A 23,321-nucleotide genomic window follows, 5' to 3' on the forward strand; every position below is an offset into this window, starting at 1 on the left:
AAGATAGTACAGGCAACTGGGAATTAAAGATATTCTAGTGCTCTAACAGTTACACATAATGGGGTGTAAAGAGGAAAAACAGAGGACCCAAAACAGAGCATATTTTACTCTTCATTAAGTGATAAAATAAAATAGTGTAATCATTAGTGTAATCACAGCAGGCATTGGACAGCAGCTAGTGTATGGAAAAATATGAGTAGAGGCATATGCTGCAAAATATGTGGAAGCCGTGAGATTCCTACAGAAAAGTAAGAAAAAGGATATGTGCAGAAGCAAAGGAGCAGGCTATACTGATCTTTCAGCTAGCATACCCAGGTAGGGTTCAGTCAGAGCAGGCAAGAGCTTGTCAATCACTCTTTGCACTTTTGCAGCCAGACAAGGGCAGAGACGAGCAGAGAAAGTACATACTGTGTGGTGCAGACTTGGCAATGGGGAAAAGATGCAAATCTGCAAGGCAGTTAAGATAGATGAAATGTATGGTAGAGGTGGTGGAATGCAAGTTGTCATGGGAACGCAAGTTGTCTATGGGGAGCACAATCATATTCTCCATCTCACAGCAGTCGATAATCCTACTGACCAGTTTATTGCGGGAGGGCCAGTGCCCAGGGGCTGTGTTTATGAGCTTATTAGAGTTACTACTGGTACTTTAATCTTAAATGAAATCATTCATCTGACTAGCTAGGGTTACATCTAACCCCACCTCCTTTGCCACAAATGCACCCACTTTTTGAAGGTACTGTCCCGCAGTTCTTGATAAGCTGCTTTTGTACTCCAAATGTTATTATTGTGTAATGAGTCTGTGTATAGCCTGACCCCTGAACTCTGCCTTCATTCTACTTGTGACTGACTACCGTATATTGCATAGATAACACAAGTAAATATTCACGTGTGACCCTCTCTAACTGACTTGAATAATCTAATTACTCTGCTAAATAGAAGTATGAATTAAACTGTTTTATATTTTATTTAGAGTCTCTAATCTTCTGGGCAGGGACCATGTCTTTGTGTTTGTACAGTGCCTAGTGCAATGGAGTCCTGATCTTGATTGGAGACCATGGGAGCTACTGTGACAGAAATATATATATAATATATATTTAAAATTAACAATAACCAATTGACCAGTTATACCAATGGGAGTTCCATATGAAGAAAGAGGGCAGAATGGGGCCCAGATACTACCCTAGAACTCCAGCTCTTCATGTAGAATTCCTTGTGACGTTAATGGGAGCTGTGTAGCTGAGATTCAAGGGCAGTGTTTGACCATTAGGTCATATTGTATGTTGGCTCCATGGGAGGAACTCTCCTTAACATATGTGGGAGTCAAATATCACAAGTAGGGTATGGCCTTGGATGCCAAATTCTGAAATTTTGACTCTTCAATACTCCCTGACTGCCATGACTTTAAGGGGAGTTTCTCCTAGCTAGGACCAAGGACTAAGCAAAGAAACTGTAGGCTTTGCTATCTGTAACTGTTGAATTGAATTGACAGTCTTTAATTTGACGATAACTTTTGGGGTGGCTACACTAGGGTTTTGTGTAAACAATTCCCTCTGCTACTAACACTGGTTCAGCTGCATGGATGGGAGAACTAGTGGAGCCTGGTCTCCAGTCTGCTACTAGTATATTAAGCCCCATGGGTGACATCCTGGATTACTGAAATCAATGGCAATACTCCTATTGACTTCAGTGAGGCCAGATTCTTACCCACATATCGTGTTATCTAGCTCTGTCCCAGGCAACCTGGCAAAATCCATCCATCTCAGAAAAATAAAATGTCATAAACACAATGTATCACAATAGATAAACAGGAGCAGACCCGAGAAAAGACTTCTCACAGAGAACACAGCATCTCCCATCTCATATCCACCCCATAATACCTGGGGTTAATCCTGACCCTATTGAAGGCAATGGGAGTTTTGCTCTTGACTTTAATGGGGCTAGGATTTCACCCTCCCCCTACCCCAGATAAAAGGACTGACTTTGCAGCACTTCTGAGTATTAAGCATATACTTCACAAGCATTGTACCTAATGATATTACATTTCGAACTGGTGCCAGGCAACAGCTTCCCTCTGTGTTAACAGAAGGCTAAATAAGTCTGGCTGCTCACATGTCCTCTTAATTACTTATAGTGAGGATCTGCATTCGAGCTGGTTGGCCATTTGTGTTTATATTCTATATAAAGTTTGGACAAACACTTTAGAATGTCTGAACCCTAATTATGAGGAAGTCTAGGAATTGAGCCATTTGGAATAAAGGGAAAGAGATACACTTCTCTGAAAAGTTAATTTTGTTTTTAGAAGAGAATTATGAACTTCAAAGTAGCAAAACCTGATCCACCAGCCACATGCATCTGATTCTGCTGACGTACATTTGGTCTCAGTAGGAGTTACATGCATAGAAAGTATAAGAATCTGGGACCATGTGGGTTCTGGGCCACCAATGCTTCTGCATCACCATTGGAAGCTTAGGCTATGTTCTGCTGGAGGATCCTGTGAAACTAGACCCTCCAGGAAGTACTGCCCAGCAGGATGTAAGTGGCAGCCTTCTGCAGGCCACTGATTGGCTCATGTTGGTATATAAACCAGGAAGCCATCATGGGCAGCTGTCTGAGGAATGATACAGACTAGCTGCTTGCTTCTGCTCCAAACCTTGCCTTGCTGTGACTTAGACTGTGCTTAGACTCTGGCTTCTGACCCTGATTTGTCCCTGATTCTGCGACTTTTCTGCTGTCTGTAATCTTGTGCCTGGCCCTGACTCCCTGGTATCCTGACCTGGCTCAATCCCAACTCTGCCACTTGCCTCCCACCTGCAACTTGGTGCCTGGTATCCTGACCAGGTTTCACCCTGATCCTGCTGCTTATTTCCTGACCACATCTTGATAACTGACTGGTGCACACAAGCTGCCCACTGCCTGACCCTGACAGAAAGGATGCAGGATTGGGTGCATGACAAAGAGCATGTGGGGATATTCACAAAATAGCTTAATTGGACAAATGTAGCCTGAAAGCAAACACAGGTTGATCTTAACACAGCTGTGTCAATAGTGGAAGTGAGGGGATCCAGGAGCTTGTTTGTTTGCACCTACATGTCTCTGTAGAAACTAATTGTAAAAAGAGCTAGAGACATCAATCAGAGACTTACTAGAGTAAGAACTGCAGGACGGACTCCTTTTATCCTTTGCTTCCGGAAAAGCTCATATGCTACCTGAGAATTCTAATTCTATTTTTCCAAGACTTTGTTGCTGCAATTAAACAGTTATAATGATTTCTTCAACAAATGAATGAATGAATAAAATAAAAATAAAAATACTTAAACAAGGTATTATTAGAGCTGCTTGAAAATTTTCATAAGTGTCAATTTTTTATAAAAATGTTATCAAATTTTTGTTTACCATTTATTTTCCATTTTCAAACTAAGACATTTTTGCACATGAATTTTTACAAATTTGAAATAATTAAAAACAATCTTACCATGTATTGAAACTGGCAAAATCAAAATCATTTTGTTTAAAATGAAAAAAGAGAAACAAATGTTTTCAACAAATATTTATATTAATGCATTTTGTGTGAAAAAATTAAAAAAAATGAAACTAACATTTGTTTTTGTTTTTAATTGTGATTTTCATTTTATTTTTGGCTTGCTCTAAGTTACAGGACTCCTGTATTTTTCTTGAGATATAATATCCAGTTAAGTTGAATAGATGTATTATTCATTTCAGTTCTAAAATATAGCTTTGCCCGATAGTTGATACATTTCCTGATCTACAATGTGAAACAGAACATGGATTAAAATATGTCCCTACCACTGCCTTTGATTTAAATAAGAAGTTATTTTGATGCGAGTATCTGAAGGAGTTTACAAGATGCATCTATTTCTATTTGACCTCCTTTGAGTTTTGTACTCTATATACGCAGTAATAATGGCTACTTGTTAGATCTTCTTGAAGTTGGGGAAAATAATTGATTATGATAGGTGGAAACCTGAGGACCATACCTGGGGACAGAATTTGCTGGTCCTGGTGTGGGCACAGTGAAGATGAGGAAGGTTTCTTGACTTTAGCAAAGCTTTTGACACGGTCTCCCATAGTATTCTTGTCAGCAAGTTAAGGAAGTATGGGCTGGATGAATGCACCATAAGGTGGGTAGAAAGCTGGCTAAATTGTCGGGCTCAACGGGTAGTGATCAATGGCTCCATGTCTAGTTGGCAGCCGGTATCAAGTGGAGTGCCCCAGGGGTCGGTCCTGGGGCCGGTTTTATTCAATATCTTCATAAATGATCTGGAGGATGGTGTGGATTGCACTCTCAGCAAATTTGCGGATGATACTAAACTGGGAGGAGTGGTAGATACGCTGGAGGGGAGGGATAGGATACAGAAGGACCTAGACCAATTGGAAGATTGGGCCAAAAGGAATCTGATGAGGTTCAATAAGGATAAGTGCAGGGTCCTGCACTTAGGACGGAAGAACCCAATGCACAGCTACAGACTAGGGACCGAATGGCTAGGCAGCAGTTCTGCAGAAAAGGACCTAGGGGTGACAGTGGACGAGAAGCTGGATATGAGTCAGCAGTGTGCCCTTGTTGCCAAGAAGGCCAATGGCATTTTGGGATGTATAAGTAGGGGCATAGCGAGCAGATCGAGGGACGTGATCGTTCCCCTCTATTCGACATTGGTGAGGCCTCATCTGGAGTACTGTGTCCAGTTTTGGGCCCCACACTTCAAGAAGGATGTGGATAAATTGGAGAGAGTCCAGCGAAGGGCAACAAAAATGATTAGGGGACTGGAACACATGAGTTATGAGGAGAGGCTGAGGGAGCTGGGATTGTTTAGCCTGCAGAAGAGAAGAATGAGGGGGGATTTGATAGCTGCTTTCAACTACCTGAAAGGGGGTTCCAAAGAGGATGGCTCTAGACTGTTCTCAATGGTAGCAGATGACAGAACGAGGAGTAATGGTCTCAAGTTGCAGTGGGGGAGGTTTAGATTGGATATTAGGAAAAACTTTTTCACTAAGAGGGTGGTGAAACACTGGAATGCGTTACCTAGGGAGGTGGTAGAATCTCCTTCCTTAGAGGTTTTTAAGGTCAGGCTTGACAAAGCCCTGGCTGGGATGATTTAACTGGGAATTGGTCCTGCTTTGAGCAGGGGGTTGGACTAGATGACCTTCTGGGGTCCCTTCCAACCCTGATATTCTATGATTCTATGATTCTATGATTCTAAGGTGCAAGGAGTCTTCTTCCCCACCTCATATGGCCCACAAAAGACCCAGTCCCTCTGTACGCCTTCGGGGCAGGAAGGAGGTGGACCAGCATACTGTGGAGGAGCAGGCTGGACCCCACAAAGGGATGTAATGGCTGGCACATTCCCCCTGTACTCCAGGGATCTAGTCCTTACTAAGGCAAATACTCACTGACCTCACTGGGAATTTGCCTGACTAAGGACCTCAGGATTTGGCCCAAAGTGCTTTGCAAACTTTATATATAGGAATTGCTCCACTCACCACTGAAATGCAACCACCTCTACTGTGGAATGTGGCAGCTGTTCAGCTGCTTGCAGCAATCCTGTGTGACCATTTAGGGCAGGAGAACAGGAAGTGAAGAATCCCTGTCCAACTGAAACTGCAAGAGGAATTTAGGCAGGCAGATTATAATTATGCTATCTGTAATATAGCATATTTATCCAGGACACTGGATAAATATATTTATCCAGGACACTGGTGGTAACATCCCTACTTTTTCAAAAAGGTGTCATTGGATTTTTAGTGAATACAAATGGATAATACCTCTGGGAGCACAATAGCTTTTCCTGACTCCATGCATGGGAATTACTTTAGTTTTGAGTTAGTGGGAAGTATGTCATATGAGGTCTCCCATCCAAGTACTGATCATATCCAGCCAGACTTAGGGCTGGTCTACAGTGCGGGGGGATTGATCTAAGTTATGCAACTTCAGCTATATGAATAACGTAGCTGAAGTCGACGTACTTAAATCTACTTATTGCAGTGTCTTCACTGCGGTGTGTCGATGGGAGAGCGTCTCCCATCAATTTCCCTTGCGCTTCTCACTGAGGTGGAGTACCAGAGTCGATGCTAGAGTGACCAGCAGTCGATTTATCGCATCTATACTAGACACGATAAATTGACCCCCGCTGGATGGATCGCTGCCCGTAGATCTGGCTGGTAGCGTAGACATGCCTTTAGTTAGTGAGATCACAGCCTGAGGTGGCTATATTAATCAGATATGACTTTGTCATTCATAAAATGGAATTGCTCAGGCCATAGTAAAATCACAAATACTTCAGCAAATAACAGTATTGTAAGATTCTCAGGAAAGCATCATAATGGGTTGAAAGCCTTGGCTAAATATGACTGCCACTACTTATTTTGTAGGAGTTGGGGCCTGGAGGAAATTGCAGCATGTCATCGAAGAGAGCTCCATTTTACCAGAGAAGGCATAAACACTTTGATCAGTCCTACCGCAACATTCAGACAAGATACTTGCTCCAAGAATATGCAGCAAGAAAGTAAGTATCACACATTTCCCATCAGTGTAGAGGAGCTTTTGTTGCAGAGGAATCCATTTCAAAATGTAGAATTTTGTAAAAGAAAAAAAAGTGACTTTGTTCTGAATTTCAGACGTATGGAGAGCAATGGTTCTCAATACTTTTTCATACTGTGAATTCTCTGTCCCATGATCTCCCTGCTATCTAGCTGGGACCCTCTTCTATTTAGCAATATGGAATGGTCATGGCTCCCTGATAGCTGTTCATTACTTCCAGGTTGGAAACTCCTTCCGGAAAGCAAAGTAATGACTCGTAAAAACTCTCTTTGATTTTAGGGATGACCATTGCTCTAGCATATATCTAAGCATGGGTGCTGTGTTTTTGTTTTTAAAATTCTTCCTGCCAAATCTGTTCCTTGAAGATGTTCACTGCCTTGAAGGGGGCCTCATGCATTATGGGCTATTCCAGGTTGTGGTCCTTGGGATTCTTATTTCCCCTTTTATACCAAGTTACAATTTCTCCCATGTTCAAAATGCCTTTTCTTACCCATGGGTTCAAGGAACCATATGCCTCAAGTTCTGTTGCTAGGGCTACCTGAGATCACCTTTCTCCCAGGGTGTTACTGCAGCACTTCAGATCATCTGAGATGCTTGAGTTGATTGGCCCCACCTGCTATAAATGGAAGGGGGGCTACTGTAAGAGTGTTCACTGTAAGGGGTACATGCTCCTGGAATACATTTCATTCCCTGGTTAATCAGGCCATTTGGTGGCCTTCAGAACATGCCACAAGACTAGCATGAAGGGTTAGAAAAGTGGGGTTGGGAGTTGTTTAGAGGTAGGAAGATACTGTAGGAGGCCTATGCTCTCTGTTGGATGTTTCATAGGAGGGCTTATTGGCCCTGATATTTTACTGAAATTGTTTTTATAAAATTGTGCAATATGGTCAGAGTTTGGGATGGGCACAGTGAATAAAGACACTGTATTAAATTACATAAAAGGGCTGACAGCCTCCACTGAGATGATAACACTACTAGGCATTAGATACTAAGGATGCATGGGAGTGAATGTAACCCAACTTCAGTGTGTGAGACCCCATGTGTAGCTTAAAGTGTAAGTTTCTCACACAACACCGCACAGTTCCATTTAGCTGCTTGAATATAATTTCTTTGAACTTTGTAATTCCATGCTTTATCCGTATAGCCATTTTACAGTAATTTCTTTTTGTTTGGAAGGGTCGCTTCTAGACAGGCAGCTTCTTTTAAGTCCTCTGCCAGTACAGAAAGAACTACATGTAGGCTCTGTGCCAGGAGGTTGCACACCTCAGCCGAAGAAGAGTCACAAGAATACAGGAAAAGGTAAACTTGCATTGGCGCCTTTAAATCACTTTGTTGGGTCAAATGCCATGGAACAGACACTTTTTTTTGTCAGTATACTCTAAGGGAAAATTCCTGGCATTGTTGAAGTCAAGGTCAAAATTTCCACTGTCCTCAGTGGAACCAGGAATTCACCATGAAAGTTTATTGTAAGACACAGCACTAAATTTGCAGTTCAGTAACAAGACAGTCACACGTTTTCATGACTGTTGACAAAAAGCTACCCAGGAACCTCTGAAAGGTAGCAAGGTGGCAAAGTAGGTTCACTGACAGAGCTGTCAACAAGGTGGGAGCCTTCTATGACACTAGGTTCTTCATTAATGTCTCATGGCTAGAATACCAAAGGGCTGTGTGTCTCTTACATTTTATATTTCTTAGACCTTCAGTCCAGGATTTTACTCCAAGTTGGCTGTGAAAACAGACTTAAAACAAGAAGAAATTGAAATCTACACTGAATCTGGCACTTTAAAAATAAGAGAAAATATACTGTGCCCTTACTGAATACTAAGATTATGTGTTGAGGACAGCTTAATTGTATTAGAGTCATCTCCCTAACATCCTATTTATCAAGAGGATAACTTGCCTCAGTTACAGCATTGATATGAAGTCCTATAATAAATGTGCTGACAACTATATTCCATTTCATCAATTTGAGTGGCTGTATATGTCCTGACGTACTCCACAGTAAATACACCAAAGACTCAGCCAATGTCTGTTATGAAGGCTATAGATAGTGGAATGCATTCTTCTTTTTCCTTTGAAGATAATGTGAAGGATTACAAGCTATCCCTTTGATGCCAGTTTTGCCATCATCAAGAGACATGTGCCCTGGAAGCAGGGTGCAGTTTAGAAAAAAATCTTAATCTGTTTTGAATTTTTAACCTATTTCATTATTTAAAGAGATACAGCACATGCTGAACAGTACAAGGCAGAATAATCCTGGAGCTCACATTATGAAGAAATTATACAAAGAAATAGCTTAAACAACCACACAAATAAGGGCTGGATTCAATATTCATTGAAGTAAATGGGAGTCATAGAGTTGAAGGTCAGAAGGGACCACTGGATCATCTCGTATGACCTTCTTTGTATCACAGACCACAAACACCACCCAGCACCCACACGCTAAGAAAACTGAAATGAGACCAAAGTATTACAACCCACAGGAGATTAGACTTTTATGTGCCACAGGCAGAGAATAGGAGGGACAGAGGTACACCAGTGCTCAAGGTCCCTGCATTGGCAGGGAAATGACTAAGTGAGATATACTCAGATAATCCCAGGAAGTGACACACTCCCCAAACTACAGAGGAAGGTAAAAAACTTCTAAGTTCACTGCCAGTCTGACCTCACATAAGGTGATGAGCATGTGAGCTAGAACCAGCCAGCCAAGCACCTGAGAGAGAGATTGCTTGAGGCTGCCTCAGATCTCTGGCTCTCCCCCAACAATGTTCCATCTCCTGCCATGGCCATTCCTGATGGTTCAAGGGAAGGAGGTGTGTGTGTGTTTGTGAAACGCTCCTAGAATACATTGGATCCCTGCTGGTGGCTGGCTGAAACCCTGAAACATGAGCTTTAGGAACATAAGACATAAACCAGAAGTGAGCCCTAGGGCTGTTGAGGAGTTTTTTCATGGGTGGCGGATTGGGTCCTAAGTTCTTATTTTCTGTTGTGAAAGTCATGGAAGGGGCACATTATGTCATACACTTTGTGAAGTTCACCTTGTTGGAATTTCCCTTGAATCAGCCCATTGGCAAGGCAAGCAGGTGTGGATTGCTTCCTGGACCATAACCATCAACAAAGAGGAAGGGGCTCCTCCTCCTAAACATGTTGATGATCTAAGATAATGAGGAGTCTTGGGAAACCTACTGAGAACCAGTGCCTCCACATTGCTCACTACCACTCCCCATTATTCTCCATGGAGGCCTGGCTGCTTCAGGAGCCTTACTCTCTACTGGTGGTTTCTCCCAACACCCTTTTCTGAGATCAGCATTATCAAGGGGGAGATGGGGGGGGAAGGAGAAGAGAGAGGTGCAGAATGACAAGCCTTCTCCTGACCTGGGGTGCCAACACCCCGGTTCCACAGTAGGGACATTCTTACAGCTATTCCTGACAGGTTATGCTAGGTTTGCCCCTCCTGCTCACACTCCTTCAGAGGAGAATATGGTTCAGAATACTTGTATCTTAGGCGTGAAGTGGGAGTGTGAACATGGCCCTCCTCCCTGTGTCTGAAGGACTGCCGGGCGGGGGGTAGTTCATGCTACACCTTTTTACAAAGGTGCATAAGGGCCACTGTTGAGCACATTACTCCTCATGACCTGGCGGCATTATGCTCACTCTTGGTTTATACGGGCAAAATGTCTCCAGCCACTGGTGTACCTCCCTAATTCACTAATCCAGCCTGAGCTATTATGGTTTTAAAGGGTCTCTTGGCCTAGATGCTGGTACACATTCCCTGCATGGTGTGTGGACTCATTCTGCATGAGCTCCTTACACAGCAGCAGAGGATAGGGCAGAGGATCTGTGCAGGGAGCCTGCAGAAACCGCTTCTGCCACGGGGGTGAGGCAGCCTCTACTGTGTGCTTCACTGCCTGAGGGGAGGATACTGCTGCTTTTTCCCCCCTTGGTATTTGAACAGGGTAGTGGCCCAGGATTTGATCTCCAGTTCTTAGAGTTACATGTTGGTGGTTTTTGTCTTCTACAAAATATGGGGTATAGATAATGATACAAATAAGAACAAACAGAAACTGAGAGAGGGGAAACCAATAATACACAAACCACAAAAGGGTAGAGAAAGGAAGGAAAGAGCCTGGATAGTCTTAGGAAATTTGGTATTTGATTTCTGTAGATTTTGTTCTTATAACTTAACTCTATTTGCAGAATCCCTGGGCCACCTCCTCAGCTGGGGTAAATCAGCAGAGTTCCCCTGACTTCAGTTAATTCCCACTGAAGATCTGGCCTCATATGCTCACAGGGAAGAGAAAGCAAACAGAAGGCTCATTCATTTGCAGTTTTTAAGATGTTTGTTTTGAGATCGGGAAATGGTTCACATGATCGAATCTGTATCTGTGTAATGCTGCTAATAGGACTTCCAAGCCCTCATCTGCCTGCTGTGTATCAGTGACAATAATAAAGCCTTGACGCTGGGCTAATCCTAAATAGTTTTCTCTTACCATACAGGACTCATGAGCAAAAGTCTGATATAAGTGAAGAGAAGAGGATCCGGTTTGCTGCCAATTTGGCTGATGTGGAAGAAGAGCTTCGTTCAGCCAGGCTCCTTGCAAGAGAACAGCTGGATAGAGTTACCATACAAAGGATGGTACTGTACCAGAACAATTTAATTTCCTTTCCAAGCAGAACTGTAAACTCAACTGCAGTTTAGAACTGTGCTTCACAGAGCCAAACAGCGGGTTGCATCTGTTAATATTTGAAGATAGCTTTCAGACTAAATCTCTGACTCTGGTGCTAGATGATGCCCCTTCTCTCTGCTTTTTATTTCTATCCTGTGCAATAGGTAGAAGAACAAATGGCCTTGGAAAGATACACCATTGAAGAAAGTATAAGTCGAGCTCCTGAAATTTTGGTACGACTGAGGTCTCATACTGTTTGGGAAAAAATGTCTGTGAGGCTTTACTTCACAGTACAAGGATTTCCTACCCCTGTTGTACAATGGTAAGAGTTTGGCCTTTCCAGTCCTCTAAAACTGGTGTTAAGCTTGTTTTCCATTTGGTAGCTCTGACAGAACTATTCAGTGTCATGTACATAATGGTCATATTAAAAACCCTTCATAATTCTCATAGATATGTGGATAGTAGTTGTGGATACTGCAGTTAAAGGACAAACTTTTTGTAGTGTATCAAGTAAATATATATTTCAGAATGCTAACTGCAAAAAATGGTCATTAATTTAATTGATAATAACCTAGCAAGTGGTAAAATACACTGAGTTTTGCTAAATGTTTTATAACAAGACAATAATATCTAGTATCAGGGGGTAGCTGTGTTAGTCTGTATCCACAAAAACAACAAGGAGTCTGGTGGCACCTTAAAGACTAACAGATTTATTTGAGCGTAAGCTTTCGTGGGTAAAAACCACACTTCTTCAGATGCATAGAGTGAAAATTACAGATGCAGACATAAATATACTGACACATGAAGAGAAGGGAGTTACCTCACAAGTGGAGAACCAGTGCTGACAGGGCCAATTCAATCAGAGTGGATGTAGTCCACTCCCAATAACAGATGAGGAGGTGTCAATTCCAGGAGAGGCAAAACTGCTTTTGTAATGAGCCAGCCACTCCCAGTCCCTATTCAAGTCCAAATTAATGGTGTAAATTTGCAAATGAATATATGAAAATATCTAGTCGTTAAACATTGGACATTGAGAGAGAATGCCTATGCTTGATGAGATGGGAGTGCATTCTTCTGTCAGTTACATGGTGCAACCTCACTAATGGGATTAAAACGATACAACTGGCAGGAGAATTTGGCCTTTGAAATTTATCATCAAAAGTGTTCTAGCTGGGGTAAGTTATCAGGGGTCTTGTCAAGAATCAGAAACCACAATAAGAGGCAAATTTCCACAAAAATCTGAGAATCGTGTTATTCTTAGGCTACAATTCAAAACAGATTTTTAGACCTTTTTGTCAACAGAAGGAAGTTGGGATCTCTTTCTCTGTCTCTAGAAATCCTTATTGAAAGGAAGAGTCAGGTTAACTGGTGGATTTAAAATGATAAAGACGATATCCTGGATGACATAGCCATTTTCAGCACTTGAAAGAAACTCAGGCACATATTTTAAAAATTGGAAATGTAGCTGATAAAATATTTATTCCCCTATGTCTAACATCCCCTACCACTGACTGAGCTAGAAATATGGAGTCTGATTCTTAGCTCCCCTTAAGTTTCTTTTGCACCACTCCAACAGTGCAAAGGGTACTCAAAGTAATTTCAGTCTGCAGCTGAGGATTCCCCTAGAACAGATGAATCATGAGCAGGTCTAGGCTTGGAATAGCCAGACATATGTCAACCCCTCCTGGCACTCCTTCACCAGCATCGTGTGTGTGTGTGTGCCATGGTGGGCTGAAAGCATGCCAGAGTGGGAAGGGCAAAATTAGAGCATCATGCTCTCAGGTGATCCTGGCCAGTACAGCAGCCCTTAGGGGACCATTATCTAGCAGTGCAAGTTGTTCTAACTCATGCAAGGGATCAGTTTGACTGCGCGGACTGAGGAGGGGCACATAAATGGCATGAAGCCACCTCTGTCCTCTTTGCTAGGTACCCAAAATTGCTACTCTGTGGATCTGAGAGCAGAGTGTACTAATTGGGCCCAATTCTGACCTCATTCACAGTAGTGTAAATCAGAAGTCACTCTGATGAAGATATCAGACTGTTGTGAGAACAAAATTAGGACCATAGTTTTTCTGCACTCAGCCCACCCTGTAACCCTCGCCCGCCCCATCACCTCCCTTCCATACTGTGCAAGGCATTTTTTTTTATTTGCATGTGGCAGTAATGACCACGCACACCCTGTCTGGGGCTTTCACTACTTCTGAGTTATGTGGCCAACCTTCGCTCACGTGAATAAAAAATAACATTATGGTACCTAACCTCATATATTATCTATGTGTACAGCATACACAGAGAGATAGCTGTAAGATTTCTAGACTGGGCTAGACTGAACTGTAAGGTTCAGGCCTGAGAAAGGGGTGGCAAATTCTGTCCTAGGGGAAGCCCGGGGGAGAATTGTCTCAGTCACAATTCTGTCCCTGCTGCTCACCCTTTTTACATGAAGTGACTTATAGAGCTAATGAGGATGCAGCTTACTTCTGTTTATGCCAGTTAGCTCTGACGGCTAGTGGGCTGGGGAGTTCAACACACTTTCTCTCATCTCTATCCCCTCCCCACTCACCTGCTCAGGGTGGGTGTGTAGCTTCACATGCCACCCCTGCCCAAACGATAACTACTTCCTTTCATTCCATTGCATGACCATGTATGGGCAGGTCATGGTCAGGCTCTCTGTATCTGTTTATGTATACAGAGAGAGCTCAGTTATTAATACATGACATCCTGTTGGAATAATCTATAACTTTTACTGTGGTTTATTTATTTTTTTCTTGATTGTTAGGTATAAAAATGAGGAATTGATTTCGCCTGCAAGTGAACCGGGAAAGTACAGCATTGAAAGCAAATATGGAGTGCATATGCTGGAGATACACAGGTATATTATTCTGATGAATAACAGAATGTTATTTAGATTATGACTTTTAACTGAAATAATTTCCTGCAAATACATCTGAAAATTTCTATAATGTATTACAAAAGAGTCACAAAATACAGCACACTTAACTTCTGCTTAGCTGTTACTTTGGTTTAGGTGGCAAGATACTTCCCAAGTAGTCTGGATATGGGGTCAGTGTAATGAAAAGCTAGGGATTTCTATCACAGCACCCAAACTGTCAGCAAGAAAAAAAACAAATCTAGAGGTAAGTGAACAGAAAAAAAAAGGATCAATTTAAAAAAAACCCTCATTATAATATTTTAATCTCATCATTCTGGCAGCTAGAGTGGCACAGTTTGTTTTTCTTTAATAGTCTATTCCACCATGGCAGCAACTCTTTGTTCAGAGCTTGAAGCTTAGAAAAGTTTAGCTAGTCGTGGCTAGAAAATTCAACGGACGGTATTTGGCTCTGTTAGCAGGTTGTCATGTTTTACTTACCTTATATATTTGTTTTCCTGTGGGTGGGAATGGGAGAGTCCAATGGTTTCTTTAAAAGGTTTTAAGTTCTGAAAATCTATATTTATCTATTTTAAACCATTATGTCTTGAAGACAATTTAAAAGTCATGGCATGAAAGAAAAACAAATGTCGTAACAGGTGTCAGCACTCAAAACCAACCTTCACTAAACCTCAGCTAGGACACAGAGTTGCAATACTGTATTTCACATATAATATATGACTTGGTACAAGTTTAAAAAAAAAACAAAAGCAACAACAGTGTGGATGGAACAATGGTGTCAAGACAGAAAAATAAGGGTCTAAATATTTTCATCTGTCCTTACTAATTTACCAAAAATCTGACCGCAGGCTACATTCAAACAGTTCAAATATTTGTGTGTGATATTTGGCTGGCCACATATTCACTCACCCATCCTGTCTCCAGCTGTCAGCCATAGCCCTGAGCTAGGCCAGCCAGAAGTAGAGGAACAGTAGTGCACCATTCCTTCTGCTTGAAGCAGGAAGCCCTGTCCCCAAATCTTTGGCTTCTGTGGAAAGGGATAGCTAATCCCTAACCTCCTTCCTTTGGCTCCAGTGGATAGTGGAGAAATTTATTCCTGTCTAGGAGACTTCCACAATAGCCACTGGGCTCTGCCCCACTTATCTTTATTCTTTACTCCCCTTCCTGGATGAGGGAGGAAACTATTAGCCTCTTCCCACATCTTCAGAATTCAGTTTGCTGGCCACTTCCCGCACCCTTTAAGGGCTCAGATCATGGCTGACTCATACCATCTGTCCTGGCCCTTTGGGTGTCAGGAAAGGCTGGTGAGAGACAGCCTGTTCAGAAGTGAGAATGGAAAAACTCTTCCATTGCTATTTGGGAGGGTGAGAGTGGTTGCTAGTGGGTGATGTTTGGGTGACTGAGTCCCAGTGGGTGGCACCTCGGGTGAGTGTGATGGTACCTGGGTGCCTTTGTTGGTGCCAGCAGGTGGCTGTGTGCATGAATGTGGGTATGGTTGCCTGTGAGTAGCATGGGGGCGAGTGGAGTAGTTTTGTGAGTGTCTTTTGTTGTGCCGGTGGATGGATGTCCAGGGGAATATGGGTGGACGTGTTGATGCCTGGCTGGGAGGGTGCTTGTTGCTGATCCCCTCCCCAAATATTTCCCCCCTCTCCTCCCTACCAGGCACCCACACTCGCCTAGATAGCCACCCACTCCCCCATAGGCATCCATACCTACTCACACTCACCCAGACACCCCAACAGAGTCATTGACTGGCACCCACAAACGCTCCCACACCCTCTGGCATTCCCCCTTGCCTAGCCACCACCCACTGGAACCTATGCCCATCCATACTCACCCAGACACACCCACACTTATCCAAACAGCTAACCCCTGGCACCCATACACTCACTTCATCTTTCCTATTCTCTGCCAATACATTCTTTTCCAAGTGAAGCTTCTCAACTTCTTCCTGAATTATTCACCTTTTCCTTGTTTAACAGTTGTTTGCCAAAACGATCCTGTCTAATTGGGGCAGCTTCATGACTGATTCTAACTCCGAGGCATACATTGTCTTGAACTAATATTTTTAAACTCCACTAAGCCACTTTATTACCGCTTTCTTTCATGTGAAACTGGTTTGTGGACTGTATGAAAATGATAGAAATATGACATGCACAAGGCCCTTCTTGAATAGTGAGATGATTGTCATAAAATTGCGGCTGAGGTACGGACAAGCCATGGAAAATTGTGGAAAAGTAATAATGGACCTTGTTATATGTGGTAATAAAAGTCCATTATTACTTTTCTGCTATTTTCTGCTGTTGGCCACCCGAGGCTGAGAGTGGGGGCTCCCGCTGTCAAAATTCAGTGGAAGTCTAATATTGCAGAATACGCAGTTTCTGCAATATTGTAAGTTAAGTAGGGCCTTAGACATGCAAGAAATAAAAGCCCACTTTGATATTACTAGCTATACCTTTTTAATACAAAAAAAATCCTGCCTATTTCTTGTATTTGGAAGGAGAAAAAAAGATGTGGTGTAGTCCTTAAAATGGATGATCCAACTATCTGAAATGTGCTTATATTATTTTTTGGATATAGAACAGCTAAGATCATTTACCTAGCCACTTCTGTACTCTTCTCAGCTGTCCATACCAAAGTGCTGAGCTACATGTCATCTGAGCTGTGGACAGTTTTAAAATGGCTTTGGAATTTCTTGGCTGTCTTCTTAGCACTTCTCCGAAGCTTATGTAGTGAACTTTTACTTATGATGCAAGTGTGATATTTATTCCTATGAATATACTGGGTGTTTCTTGTCCCCAAATAGAAAAATTCTTGAGATGCCAAAAACAGAGCATCACCTCATTTTAAAATTGTAACTGGAAACTTTCATCTGCCCATTTATCTCAGAGGACTCACAACCTGTACAGTAACCCAGATCACCTTCATAGCTCCGTCTCAGATTTTTAAGACATCCTTTGGTCAATTTACCATATCTTCTGGATTCACATGACACAACCCTTTTCATATACTGTTGATTTCTGGCTGCTTGGAGGGGTCTTATGCTAGCCTTTCACCATTGGGGACCTGAGTTCAAGTTCTGTCTTGAGTAGTAACGACAAATGGTGTTGATGTTTGCATTGTAATTCTGACTTGTGCACTTCCCCAAATCCCATTTCACAATTCTCAGAAACATAGGAATTGCCATACTGCATCAGGCTACTGGTCCCTCTAGTCCAGTATCCTGTCTCTGACAGCGAGCAATAGCAGATGTTTTAGAAGAAGGTGCAATAAACTGGGAAGAGAGGTAGATACGCTGGAGGGTAGGGATAGGGTACAGAGGGACCTAGACAAATTAGAGGATTGGGCCAAAAGAAATCTGATGAGGTTCAACAAGGACAAGTGCAGAGTCCTGCACTTAGGACGGAAGAACCCCATGCACCGCTACAGACTAGGGACCGAATGGTTCGGCAGCAGTTCTGCAGAAAAGGACCTAGGGGTTACAGTGGACGAGAAGCTGGATATAAATCAACAGTGTGCCCTTGTTGTCAAGAAGGCCAATGGCATTTTGGGATGTATATGTAGGGGCATTGCTAGCAGATCGAGGGATGTGATCGTTCCCCTCTATTCGACATTGGTGAGGCCTCATCTGGAGTACTGTGTCCAGTTTTGGGCCTCACACTACAAGAAGGATGTGGAAAAATTGCAAAATGTCCAGGGGAGGGCAACAAAACTGATTAGGGGTCTGGAACACATGATTTATGAGGAGAGGCTGAGGGAACTGGGATTGTTTAGTCTGCGGAAGAGAAGAATGAGGGGGGATTTGATAGCTGCTTTCAACTACCTGAAAGGGGGTTCCAAAGAGGATGGATCTAGACTGTTCTCAGTGGGAGCTGATGACAGAACAAGGAGTAATGGTCTCAAGTTGCAGTGGGGGAGGTTTAGGTTGGATATTAGGAAAAACTTTTTCACTAGGAGGGTGGTGAAACACTGGAATGCGTTACCTAGGGAGGTGGTAGAATCTCCTTCCTTAGATATTTTTAAGGTCAGGCTTGACAAAGCCCTGGCTGGGATGATTTAGTTGGGGATTGGTCCTGCTTTGAGCAGGGGGTTGGACTAGATGACCTCCTGAGGTCCCTTCCATCCCTGATATTCTATGATTCTATGAAATGGTTTAGGGGACCATTGGAATAGCCTACCTTTAGGGGAAATTTCTTCTTTACCCAAACCAATTAGAAACTGCAGTATGCCTTGGAGCATACAGGTTTATATCCCTTCTATTTCTGTAACTGATCTAATGTAAGTGTGGATGTTCTCAATTACCAGTATAAATGTCCTATTCTTGTGTTCATCTGATTAAGCTTCAGTGATATCACATAGCAATGTGTTCCCATGGTCATTATAAAGTATTTTCTTTTCACTCTTTAAACTTCTGCTTTTTTCTTTCATTGAATGTCCCCTTGTTCTTGCAATAGAAGAAATAGGATCATTTCCCTATACTAGTCACTAATTTTATGTCTTTATTCCCCCCTAGATGGGCTTCCTTAGTTAAGACAGAAGGCCAATCTTTTCAATATTTCTTCATATGGAAGCCTTTCCTGGCCTCTGATGATTCTTTTCTCCTCGCTCTAAACAGGCTCTATTTCTGTTCTATTCATTTGAGCTAGGATGAACACAGTATTCCAGATGCAGGTGTACCACTGATTTATATAATGGCAGACTATATTTTCTGTATTATTTCTATCCCATTCCTTATACATTCTTTTTTACTGCTACTGATCAGTGGTTTTTGTTATTGTCCACAGTAACATTTAGTCTCTCCTCTAACTGTTTACAGTTAATTTAGACACCGCAATGTTTGTGACTAGGTCAAAAGATTTCTTCCAGCATGGATGCTTTTGTCAAGACTACAAAAAGAAAAGGAATACTAGTGGCACCTAAGAGACTAACCAATTTATTTGAGCATAAGCTTTCGTGAGGTACAGCTCACTTCATCGGATGCATTCAGTGGAAAATACAGTGAGGAGATTTATATACACACAGAACATGAAAAAATGGGTGTTATCATACACACTGTAAGGAGAGCGATCACTTAAGATGAGCTATTACCAGCAGGAGAGTGGGGGTGTGGGGGAAGAAAAACTTTTGTAGTGATAATCAAGGTGGGCCATTTCCAGCAGTTAACAGGAACGTCCGAGGAGCAGTGGGGGGTGGGGGAAATAAACATGGGGAAATAGTTTTACTTTGTGTAATGACACATCCACTCCCAGTCTCTATTCAAGTCTAAGTTAATTGTATCCAGTTTGCAAATTAATTCCAATTCAGCAGTCTCTCGTTGGAGTCTGTTTTTTAAGTCTTTTTGTTCTAATATTGCGACCTGTAGGTCTGAAATCGAGTGACCAGAGAGATTGAAGTGTTCTCCGACTGGTTTATGAATGTTATAATTCTTGACATCTGATTTGTCTCCATTTATTCTTTTATGTAGAGACTGTCCAGTTTGACCAATGTACATGGCAGAGGGGCATTGCTGGCACATGATGACATATATCACATTGGTAGATGTGCAGGTGAACGAGCCTCTGATAGTGTGGCTGATGTGATTAGGCCCTATGATGGTGTCCCCTGAATAGATATGTGGACACAGTTGGCAACGGGCTTTGTTGCAAGGATAGGTTCCTGGGTTAGTGGTTCTGTTGTGTGGTGTATGGTTGCAGGTGAGTATTTGCTTCAGGTTGGGGGGCTGTCAGTAGGCAACGACTGGCCTGTCTCCCAAGATTTGTGAGAGTGATGGGTTGTCCTTCAGGATAGGCTGTAGATCCTTGATGATGCCTTGGAGAGGTTTTAGTTGGGGGCTGAAGGTGGTGGCTAGTGGCGTTCTGTTATTATCTTTGTTGGGCCTGTCCTGTAGTAGGTGACTTCTGGGTACTCTTCTGGCTCTGTCAATTTGTTTCTTCACTTCAGCAGGTGGGTATTGTAGTTGTAAGAATGCTTGATAGAGATCTTGTAGGTGTTTGTCTCTGTCTGAGGGGTTGGAGCAAATGCGGTTGTATTGTAGAGCTTGATTGTAGACGATGGATCGTGTGGTGTGGTCTGGGTGAAAGCTGGAGGCATGTAGGTAGGAATAGCGGTCAGTGGGTTTCCGGTATAGGGTGGTGTTTATGTGACCATTGTTTATTAGCACTGTAGTGTCCAGGAAGTGGATCTCTTGTGTGGACTGGTCCAGGCTGAGGTTGATGTGGGGATGGAAATTGTTGAAATCATGGTGGAATTCCTCAAGGGCTTCTTTTCCATGGGTCCAGATGATGAAGATGTCATCAATGTAGCACAAGTAGAGTAGGGGCGTTAGGGGACGAGAGCTGAGGAAGCGTTGTTCTAAGTCAGCCATAAAAATGTTGGCATACTGTGGGGCCATGTGGGTACCCATAGCAGTGCCGCTGATTTGAAGGTATACATTGTCCTCAAATGTGAAATAGTTATGGGTGAGGATAAAGTCACAAAGTTCAGCCACCAGGTTTGCCGTGACATTATCGGGGATACTGTTCCTGACGGCTTGTAGTCCATCTTTGTGTCGAATGTTGGTGTAGAGGGCTTCTACATCCATAGTGGCTTCCATTGGTCAAACTGGACAGTCTCTACGTAAAAGAATAAATGGACACAAATCAGATGTCAAGAATTATAACATTCATAAACCAGTCGGAGAACACTTCAGTCTCTCTGGTCACTCGATTTCAGACCTACAGGTCGCAATATTAGAACAAAAAGACTTCAAAAACAGGCTCCAACGAGAGACTGCTGAATTGGAATGGAATTAATTTGCAAACTGGATATAATTAACTTAGGCTTGAATAGAGACTGGGAGTGGATGTGTCATTACACAAAGTAAAACTATTTCCCCATGTTTATTTCCTCCACCCCTCACTGCTCCTCGGACGTTCCTGTTAACTGCTGGAAATGGCCCATCCTAGGAGTTCCCATCCTAGCACATACAAGCTGAGCTGCAAGAGCTAAGAAATATGGAGTGAGGTAAAAGACAAAATGACTGACCAAGGACCATGTGTTGTGGCTACTCCTGCAGTGAAAGAAGGACAGAAGGACTATGAAACTTCATGAGTTCAATTTGGTAGCATTTCTGACAAAAATCTTCCTTCATGAGGGAGGCAGTTAGTGGAGGAGGCTATAGAGGGGACTGCAAACACCATAGGGGCTGTTATGCACTCCAGCCACACCCCTTCTCACACCCTCCCCCAGCACAGCACTGACATGCCTCCTAAACTGGGAGCATGGATAAAGCTGTTCTACTGGCAGAGCAAAACTGAAACATTAAGCACCCCAGCTATGGCCCCTCCGACCCTCAGCCACCCCTACCAGGCCACCTATACTAGGAAGCAGGTGTCAAAATCTTACGCTGGGTCTGCGCTGACTGGAGAACCATCCGTTTCCCCAGCTCCATACTAGAGGAAGAGCTGATTAAAATAAAGCGTGTGTGTGTGTGTGTGTGCGTGTGTGGGGGGGAGTCAGGAAAAATTTTTGGGGCCCTCCCATCTCCATTGTCCACATTTTGAAAGTTAGCAAAACTTTGACCATCTCTACCAGAGGGTATCCCCTGGGGATCATCTACAGCCTTTTATGCCCAGGCAATGGAAAAGGTCCTCAGCATAGGAGAGACTCAGGACAACTGAATTCATACCGAAAGTGGGTGTCTTTAACCAAATGCGTGGTTACTACAGTCTCCATTCTGTTTTTGACATGGGTTGAAATGAATGCCAATTCAGGCAAAAATGTTATTTCACTCTGCACTCCTGTGGCGCAATCTATGCTAGCCAGACGGATGAACATGTGCATTTTAAATGTACGTATCTGCCAGTGTAAAGGTCCCAGTGCAAATATTAACACTCAAGAACATGATAAAGATTCAGGGCAGTTTTACCTTCACACAAACTATCATTATCTTGGGACAGACCTAATTCTGCATTCCCATCTCATGCTATTGAAGATAAACTGTATGCATTTCATCTGACCTTTTCAAAGTTTAGGAAACACATTCTTGACCAGAATATTAGGATAACTGATGAAGAAACCACTCCCCAGCCTCTGTAGACACCAAGAATCCACCATAATTTTTACACAAGATCCCGTATACCTTGGACTATCACTTAGGAAATTTAGTTTTGTTCAGATGTCCAACCAGAATAGATGCATTCAATAAAATTGATAGTTTGCTCACTGATATTGAATCTTAGGGCCTTATTCAAAGGCGAATCATTAGGAGCTGGTATAATCTGCACCTTTTTCTGGCCTCCCTCAAAGTACAAGTTAAACCAACATGATATGTAACTTACACCCACTGACCACGTTACACATTACCTTGATTTTGGCCCACTGAATCTAAAGACATTCAAAGGTCTCTCTGCACTGCATTCAGCTGTGTGATTGCAGCTGCTTTAGCTTTAATCTACTAGCCCGGCTGAAAATAGCAGTGAAGACGTGGCAGTATAGGCTTTGGCACAGGCTAGGGAATGCGTGTATGTATTCAATATCATGGACAGGCATGTACAGTCCATGCTGAAGTCCATGCCACTGTGTCTTCACTGCTATAGTTTTAGCCATGCTAACCAGATTAAAGCTAGCACGGTTATACCTAGCTGAGTTGCAATCACATCTTCACTTGCAGTGTAGACGTATCCTAAACTGGTGTAACGCATATGAGGCAGAACTAGATTAGAGAGACATAGCCGGAAATGGTCAATTGTCAAATTTCAAAGTAGTAGTCTCTAGCAAATGTGTAGACCTTATCTTCAAGTTACAAATTGCACAGAAGCCGGATTGTGTCACAAACCACTCATATTTATATTAATATAAATATGTCTTTTGCATGTTTACATACAACTGAAGAAACCTGTATGTACATATAAGCTCAAATAGCTTCCCTCCTCTGGGGGTATGTCTACACTTTGAACTGGAAGTGTAAATTCTGGCTCAAGGAGACTTACCCACTGTAGCTCTGAGCGATCATACTAAAAATAGAGCGTAGCTTTGGCAGGGCAAGCAGTAGGTGGGGCTAGTCACCTGAGGTACATCCCTACTGTCTTGGACAGGATCGTACTCGGGGTGGCTAGCCCCTTCCACCGCTTGTGTAGCCGTGGCTACACTGTAATTGTTGTGGGCTAGCTCAATCACAGCTCACATGGGTATGTATCCTTGAGCCGAGAGTTGCACCCCCAGCTATAAGTGTAGA

At 42.7% G+C, this 23,321-nt stretch overlaps 1 protein-coding gene across 1 annotated transcript in view; it reads left to right on the forward strand.

Moving 5' to 3' along the window:
- The first annotated feature begins 6,411 nt into the window (after positions 1-6,411).
- Positions 6,412-23,321, forward strand: part of MYOM2 (myomesin 2) — a 98,176-nt gene continuing 81,266 nt past the window's right edge. Inside the window, exons 1-5 of the mRNA XM_073336199.2 lie at positions 6,412-6,518; positions 7,730-7,852; positions 11,051-11,189; positions 11,385-11,542; positions 13,997-14,089. Coding sequence (XP_073192300.1) covers positions 6,412-6,518; positions 7,730-7,852; positions 11,051-11,189; positions 11,385-11,542; positions 13,997-14,089 — 620 coding nt within the window. The remainder of the gene's footprint in view (positions 6,519-7,729; positions 7,853-11,050; positions 11,190-11,384; positions 11,543-13,996; positions 14,090-23,321) is intronic.

This window comes from Lepidochelys kempii, chromosome 3, assembly GCF_965140285.1.
Source record: "Lepidochelys kempii isolate rLepKem1 chromosome 3, rLepKem1.hap1, whole genome shotgun sequence".
In the NCBI taxonomy this organism is placed as follows: domain Eukaryota; kingdom Metazoa; phylum Chordata; order Testudines; family Cheloniidae; genus Lepidochelys; species Lepidochelys kempii.